The sequence below is a fragment of the Paramormyrops kingsleyae genome, chromosome 7, assembly GCF_048594095.1.
Source record: "Paramormyrops kingsleyae isolate MSU_618 chromosome 7, PKINGS_0.4, whole genome shotgun sequence".
Lineage (NCBI taxonomy): Eukaryota > Metazoa > Chordata > Actinopteri > Osteoglossiformes > Mormyridae > Paramormyrops > Paramormyrops kingsleyae.
In genome coordinates, this window is record NC_132803.1 from 28774727 (window position 1) to 28782973 (window position 8247).

General features: G+C 45.8%; 1 protein-coding gene across 22 annotated transcripts in view; it reads left to right on the top strand.

Annotated features, from left to right (window-relative positions):
- The window catches only part of LOC111853980 (glutamate receptor ionotropic, NMDA 1-like), a 31188-nt gene extending 23154 nt beyond the window's left edge, over window positions 1–8034 (top strand). For 7 of the 22 annotated variants that reach the window (XM_072714713.1, XM_072714723.1, XM_072714715.1 and 4 more), the window contains 3 exons: window positions 1042–1068; window positions 2012–2122; window positions 5692–8034. In XM_072714713.1, coding sequence (XP_072570814.1) covers window positions 1042–1068; window positions 2012–2122; window positions 5692–5760 — 207 coding nt within the window. In that variant the 3' untranslated portion in view covers window positions 5761–8034. Of the gene's footprint in view, window positions 1–1041; window positions 1069–2011; window positions 2123–5691 lie in introns of those variants that run through there. The other 15 variants (XM_072714722.1, XM_072714726.1, XM_023831500.2 and 12 more) reach the window with 8 other exon arrangements.
- The last annotated feature ends 213 nt before the right edge of the window (window positions 8035–8247 follow it).

Consider the following 8247-nt stretch of genomic DNA (forward strand, 5'->3'; position numbering starts at 1 on the left):
GGTCTAGCATGCCGTGCTGTGCAGAGCCTGGACTGTGAAAACGCAGCACTTCACCAACGGTCAGAGTCGATAGAATGAAAAAAAAAATTCACCTGAACCAAAGGACCCCAAAACCGACCTGCTCCTCGACAGGGAAGGACTTTGTCGTCCATTCCCAGCCTTCACTTATTCCTATTTTTTTCTTGTTTTCCTTTGTCTTATTTTCTTGAATTATGTTTTTGTTTTTTTGGCGATCTTTAACGAGACCATAAAGGTTCCCGGAATTAACTCCGATTGATGCCCTCGAGTTCCGCTCCCAAAGAGAGGTCGCCTTAAATTCCAAACAGGAGTGCCCCTCCCCCAATGCACAAACCCAGCCTTCTGAATGGTTGTTCTTTTGCTCTTTTTTGCAAGCCTCTATTGAGCCCCCCCACCCCCTGATCAGGTGGTCCGGCCTCTATCTCGAATATCGTTTTAACCTGTTAATGTTTAAATGTGCTGTGGAAATGGGGGGAGGGGGCCAAGGTTCAAGTGGGGTCATGTGGCAAAAAGAGGCCCAGTCATGTGACCTGACGAAGGGGACGTCCTGCGGGACAGTGCTGGCCTGGGTCGATTGTCATGCCATTCATTCTGCTTCCCCTGTTCAGTTACCCATGCTGCATGCCCTCAGGAGAAATTCACACCACACTGCCCTCTCCCAGAATCCTCTGACTCCGCCTACCCCCCGCACCTGCCTACAACCTGCCTCCCTGAGTGTGTGGGGTGAATTTCCGTTATACCCATCTCCTGGTATAACGCAAAGGAGCAAAAGGATTTTCTTTGAATACACTCCTGCGTATAGATTGCTTGTCTCCCCTTGACCTATGCATTTTTATGGTTCCCTACCTCCTTAAACATGTAAGTTTTAACTGCTTGGCTTCTGGTGTCCTTATTCTGTGAGCTTCTCCTTTGAGTTTGATGTTTTTTTTTTTTTTTCGTTTTGCCTTTGCTTTGGATTCTGAACTGAAATGAATTAGCAGAGGATGGATATTTATTTATTTTTCTTTTTTTTCCCCTATGCAGCCATCTTCCTCTCTAGAGACTCAGGATGTAAGGATTCCTAATTATAAGCTTTGTGTACAAACACACCCAGTCTTGTGCCATTTCCTGTCCTGAGAGTAGCCGTTGATGGACGGGGGGATGGAAGGGACAAAATGCACAAAATCTTCTGTATCTATGGGTTTGATCCGACACGTTTTTTCCCCGCCCTTAATGGGGCTGACAATGGAGTGTATAGGAATGCGTTTGGTTAGTAGTTTTCGAGGTTTCTGAAAGGCCCGCTGAGTTGTTATCGAAGCACGCCAGGGGGCACTGCCTATCGCAACGACAGACCATGCAGCCTTTATGCGGGAGAGAGCAGAGGAAGGGTAGGAGGATGTTGTAAGTGAACTAGAGAGGCAACATCAGGGATTACGGCTTGATGCGGGGCTAAGGCTGTAGCTCAGGACGATGCTTACATTCCCAGTTTGGCCAGGTTGACCATTATTAATTCCTTCAGAGGAATTAAGGAGGTACAGAAGGGCCTGACATCAAGGCGAGGTTCTTTGATTTATTTTTCTTTTCACGGCCTTGAGGCCTCGGGGAGTAGAAGAGAGGCAGAGCGAGAGAAAGTTGAGCTCCAGCAGAAGTTCTGAAGAGAGACCTCCTGAAAGAGCCCAGGATGGGAATCCTCTCTCTGTCTTATGAAACTGTGAGATCCTGGTGATCTCCACAGAGCCCCGCCCCCAACCCAGTCCAGCAATATGACCCAAGCACTCCAGCGCTGGAGACTGCTCCCCCCCCCCCCCTTCCAAAATGGAAACCTACCCCAAAGACCAAAGGTAGCAATAAACTTTGTTCCAGCTCTTGGGCCCTTGCAGGGGGAGGCAGTGGGTTGGGGGGTGTGGATGTGGGAGGGGGGCGGTTGTTGGGGGGGGGTGGGGGGGGTGGAGCAGAAACCACATAAAGCTCCACTAGAGAACATGAATAATTTTTCTACATATATTTATTTTAGGATAGGAAAAGTGGTAGAGCAGAGCCCGACCCCAAAAAGAAAGCCTCTTTTAGGTCCATCAGTACCTCCCTGGCCTCCAGCATCAAGAGACGTAGGTCCTCCAAAGACACGGTAAGGAGATGAAGAAAGTTCACCCTCCCTGTTGCTCTCTCTTACTTTCCTTCCTTCCTCCTATTCTGTTCTTTCTCCTTTTCTTTCTTTCCTTCTCACTCTTCTTCTTCGTCCCTCCTCTCTGTCTGTATCAGGCCATCCCATCCTTACTTGCGAGAGTGTCCCATTCCAACGTTTCCCTCACCCCTCACGCCTGGAGTTTCAGCCATGACCGCGTCTGTCAGTCAGCCATCGACACGTCATGCTCACATTTGTCCCGTCAGGGAAGCACAGAGCAGTGAGGATGCAGGGGATGGAGGGAACCGAAGGCTGTAGGCAGGAAAAGCTTGGAGGTTTAGGTAGTGGGCGTGGTCTAGAGTTGTATGGCCTGGGTTGTAGGCGTGGTTTCAAGTGGTGTAGCTTGGTTAGTGGGCGTGGCTTAGGAAGAGGAGGACCAGGCAGCAGTCTGCCTTAGTGTCGGTGCTGCTCTTTCTCCTATTGCTAACCTGGATGTGATTTAAGTTTCCTTTTTTGTGTGTTTTTGGTTGTGTATGTGTGCCTTATCTGCCCCTATATTGCCTGATCCTACCCCATTTTTTTCTTCGTTCTGTTTTTTTTTCCTCTCCCCTTTTTGTAGTTGATATCAAGGCATGATTCAAATGACCAGAGAGCATAAAGTCATTGAAATGGCCAAAGACAATCACCAAGCATGGGGGAAACTAACCTCACTGTTCTTTTATTACAAACGTTCTGTTTCAGGACCTTCCTGTAATAACTGTGTGTGTGGTTCAATCTGCCGCTAACCTGCAGGTGTCGCTGTTGTTATCATATACTGTTGCCAATGTGTGATGTTTTCAGTATATTGTTATTTTGCATGCTGTAATCTCAAGGTTCTTCCTTTATAGGGGGTCACAGTGTCTGGTATCTCAGGTTGTTTGCTTTTCGCTTCCTGGGGACACCTAACCTTGTTCTTCACAGACTGAACCCACAGAATGATCACGTGACCCCGCACAGCCAATCGAGATGCTGCAGTCCCAAAAAAACACATTCCGATCATTGCCGTACACTCTCCCCTGAATGGGCTGCAGCCCTTAAGTCTGTGGAGAGACTGACTGTTTCTTTTGCCGATCTTAAGATGGTGGCTTAAGGTGCCGCCCTTCTCTTTAGGTGATCGTGTGGCAGCCCTGGGACGACCTGGCGGGGGGCATCAGTCTTGTTTCGGCAGAGAGAGTATTAGCAAAACATGGCTCATTGGGAGAGTTTTTAGGGGTAGCCTGGATCTTTCATAGGTACCTCCAGGGGTGATCAACTTATCTCCACCCAGAGGCCCTGAACGGTCCATTAAAGGCGAAAGGGGTAGAACTTGAAGGGGAAGAGGGGTGTCTGGGTGGCCCATGTGGAAGATTAAGGCTCAGAAGACAGAGGTATTTGGTGACCTTGTGTGAGGGCAAATGGAACAACAATGTCCTCCTATTTGGACTGTGACCATCCCCAGTTGTAATCATCATTTTATTTTTATATCAGTGTTTTTTTTTTTAATGGATATCAATGGATTTTGAGTGTTGGCGTCCCCCCCCTCCCCCCACCACATGATACACTGCTCTTTCTTCCTTCACCAGCATGATTGTTGAGTTGTCATAGAGTAGTAGACCTCTCTCTTGCTGTTAACCTGTCTCTCAGCAGGAGGCGCTGTGGGCTATGATTCGGAATGCTAACAAAGGTGGACCTCACTGATGAGGTCCTGCAGGGTATTAAAAGCACTTGGATGCAGCTCCCAGCCTAAGCTTAAGAAGTAGCCAAAAAAACAACAACAACAACAAAAAACAATTAAATACATTTATTGTCTGATGGTATTATATGTGACTTTTGTTCTCAGAATCTGTCTTTGGTAGCTGCATCATAGATGCTTTTTCAATAAATGAAATATAAGCATGATATTAAGCACTTACTGCAGCCCAAATGGAAAAACGCACTTCTTTACAACAGAACACAATTCTGAATCCCTGAATCTGAGAGTCACTTAAATGCACACTTTAGTATCTCAAGATAAAGTTCAGTATTAATCAAGTACGTTTAAATTTATTTTGGAGTAGACAATGACTTGGATTAATTGGAAACCATCAAGCTGCTTTGTGCTGCTCAGTGTTAAAGCGGTTTGCTGACAGCACTCAAACATTTACGGGGAGGTTTACAATCCTCCTCACAATTCAGGCTCGGTTTGCCTTAGACTACTGGGGTAGAAAAAAGATTAGTCTTTTTTTTGCACCAAAAAAAAAAAATATTATTTATTATGTTTATAATATAGTATAAGATTACCATCACACGTTTGAGTGTTTCCAGTGTGGATCAAGTACCTGCATTGAACTGGTCAAGCTGCTGTCGTTGTAGAACTGCAACTGTTCAATAGAGGGAGCTGTTGCATGATTTGTACCTAATACAGTCGGAGTACCTAATTTAATGTTGTTACCCTTTGCCATCAGTGTACTCAGGATCTGCATCCTGGAAACATCTCATTTGTGTATATTTTTAGTAACATATTTTTAGAACTGCATGAATTGGCACTGTGTTGTTTCTCCAGTCATACGAATGAAACATCACAAAACATTGCAGTTGCAAGTTTGGTGCTTTGAGATTTGCTGCAAGATTTATAATGGTAAATGTATGAATGACACAAACTGCACAGTGGCTCTCAATGGTCACAGTATATATGGATATATATATATATATTACATAATTAGTGCATTGATTGCCCCTGGATTGTCATTACCATTGTAAAACATGGTAACTGCCATCATGAAATTATATTTGCAGGCAGAGGGTTACGCTGGAGTAACTCATATTTCATCATGGCAGTTAGCATGCTGATCCTGCACATCTGCATGGAGTGCAGGCCTACAGAGCAGGACGTAGGTGCATTTTCTGGCAAAAGAAGCGATGGAACTGAGAATCCCAGTGCAAAGTGCGATGTCCATGTGACCATAAGGCTAAAAGACACAAAACAATAAAAAAAAAACAAGTCCTTCCAGATTGGCAGTGAAGAAATTCATTTCCGTTGCTGTAATTCTCCTAATCTGTTGTAGAGTTGGAAAAACTTCACTTAAACGTCACTTAAATCGGCTCTATAACACGGGTTCCATTTCCATCTCCGTGAGGTACTGAAAGCAGTCGATATTTAAACGGCCTTTACCTCAGGCTCGGCGAGCAGCCCTGTACTGCTGTGATCATGTGACCTTGCTCAGCCAATGGAAAAGCTCAGCAGGGCTCCTGTCACAAGAGCTTCGCGTCGTCCAATCAGTCCCCACTGCCATTCCGAATCAGAGGAGAACTCACGCTGCCTATTGGTTGAGGGCAGAAGCGGGCAGGAGGCGGGGCTTGCAGTTCTTGCAGGGAGCACCAGCTCGGACAGTGAAATGCTGAACCGACGGGTGCCTCATTTCAAGACATTTTTTTGTTCTTAGGGGAAAAACTGACACTTACCAGGACTGACGTCTCTCCCGTCTTTGTCTGTGTGTCTCTGTGTGTGTGTTCTGTGTGTGTGTGTGTGTGTGTGTGTGTGTGTGTGTGTGTGTGTGCTCTTGCCTTTCCTGCAGCAGTACCCGCCCACGGACATCACGGGCCAGCTGAACCTATCGGACCCGTCTGTCAGCACCGTGGTGTGAGAGTTAAAGAGAGAGCAAGACGGACAGATAGAGCCTGGACTCGAGAGAGAGGATGAGGGCGCCTGAGGACGGAATCCTGATTCTGAGCCAAAGCCACCATCCCAGGGCCCCGGACCACCTGAAGCCAACAACAGCTCCCCCCCCTCCCTCCCTCCCATCTTAGACAGTCATGTCACCAGACAATAGGTGGCGCCAGAGGCATGCCCCCCTATCCCTGGACATTGCACTGAAACTTCGCGCATCCTGACTCACTGGACCTGCCTCTTCATCTGTGTCCCCACATTGACTCCTGGAGCTGGGGGGGAACACCCTCCCCCCCCTCACATCTCCTCCCACCATTACGAAAAAGTAGGATTCATTAGAAGACCAAGCATCGCTGAGAATATAGAGTTCAGATTGTTCATTTGCATACTGCAGAACTGTTGTTTACATATTAGTATATTTTATGGAGTACTTTTTAGGTAAGGTATACCATGTTACTATGTCCTTTTTAACTATACATCTTTAAACGTTTTATATATGCATTTGCTAAACCGGGTAAGCTTTAGTATTGAGAATATAAGTATGTATCCTATCAAATCGTGACAGTGAATGTAGTAGCACGAAAAATCACCTGGACGGTCACACAATCATATACCGCAGTCAGAGTATGGCATGGTCCTCACCTAGAGCAGCAGAGCTGTGACTGATAAGGCTTCCTGCACCTGTTACTTAGTAAACTTTGCGGAGTAATAACCTGTTTATATTTCGGCATTGTTTTCCTTCTCGCTTCTTGGCTACGAGCCAGTATATACATATATATATATATTTTTAAACGCTGTTCTCCTGATGCATACAAGTCAGCACGGCTTTCTTTGCTGTTTTTTTTTTTTTTTGACACGGCCTCTTCCTTTGTGGGGCATCATGCGCAGACAAGTCACGCCCCCTCCCCCCTTACTACAAAAGAAGGAAGGGGGGGGCTGTTCTTTGACCTTTAGTCTGCAGTGTTTATTACGATAATGCGGCTGTGGTTTGGAAATGGGGAGCCGTACAGGGAAGCCGCTCTGGTCCTCGTGTGGGATCCTCTCTCTTTCTTTCTCTCTCTCTCTCTCTCTGTCACCTTCAGCTTCATTCTTTCTCAGCTTCGGAACTACTGGTGCATCAGATGGTCGCGTTTTGTCTCCAACTGGCACTTTGTCTTTCGTGCAAAACTCCTTGGTTTTTGATACCCCCCCCCCCCCTCTCCATCCCCACCCCCCTTTGCTAACCCACGGTCGGACTTTTGCACGTCTGACAGCAGGTGGACTTTGATACTGGGTTTAAAATGCAGCCCTTTTGGCCCGCAGACCTGGTTAGATGCAAAACAGGCCATTTCCTAAACTCTGGAGTTGAGAAACTATTACTGCTGTGTGTGGAATGAGTAGTTGACACTCTCTGCTGTAAATGATCCCCCCAGACTATGACTCATGGCACAGCACTTTAATGTGGGGGTATTAACTACATACCATGACTCCTATTTCAATAAAGGACTATGTATACATATGTAGAGACATTGTGAAATTAGACCTTAGCTCGTTTTATACACATTGCTAGTGGTCAGTTTTGGTTTACTGTGAAGAGAAGACAGTACTCTGTATTTTAAGGGAGGCTGGAAAATGTTTGTTTTTTTGTTTTGTTTTTTTTTTTGGTCAGGAGGCCAAAAGCTAAATATATTTGTGGTTTTACTTTATCGATTAATTAGTTCTAAATGAATAATAATTATGTAAAGACAGACCTTAAGGAAAACATTTCCTTTATCCAAGATCTCTTATGTATATGCATGATTATTTATTTATCATTATTGATTAATGCTTTACGTACGTCGACTGATGTTACACTGTATAGATTTATTTGCACATCTGTAATTCTCCCTCGGGTGTATGTGTGTCTGTGTGTGTGTGTGTGTGTGTGTGAGTGTGTGTGTGTTTATAATGCAGAGTTACTCCGGTGCATTGGGAAGACGGCACCGCACACGGCATCTTCCATTGAAAGGGACGTTAGCTTGTCCGCTATCGCCCTCTTACCTTCCTCTTCCCCGCGGACGCTAAGCTATGCATCCCGGTTAGGCCCCTGACGTCCAAGAAAGGGGAAAACATGTATTTATTTATGCATTCATTTATTTCAGGGTCACCAATATCAATCTGTTATTTCGGTATGCTACTGGAATATGCCATGTATTTAAAACCTTTGTACATAAATGTGAATGTAAATAAGGTGTATTTATATGTGCTAATTAAAAGGGAGCTCATACGCTAATTGCCTCTGATGAGTGGATGTGAAGATGGGGGGAGTGAGTCAGGGGGAGGTGCAGTTAGCTGACCCCCAGGGCTTGGCTGGTCAGCTGCTGCCCCCAACTCTGTATGCGTGACGTCTGCATGTTCCCTGTGTTTGGCCAGTTTCACTTGGGGTTCTCTGGTTTCCTCCCACAGCTCAATGATGTGCACGTGTGTGATCAGTGATGGATCCCCC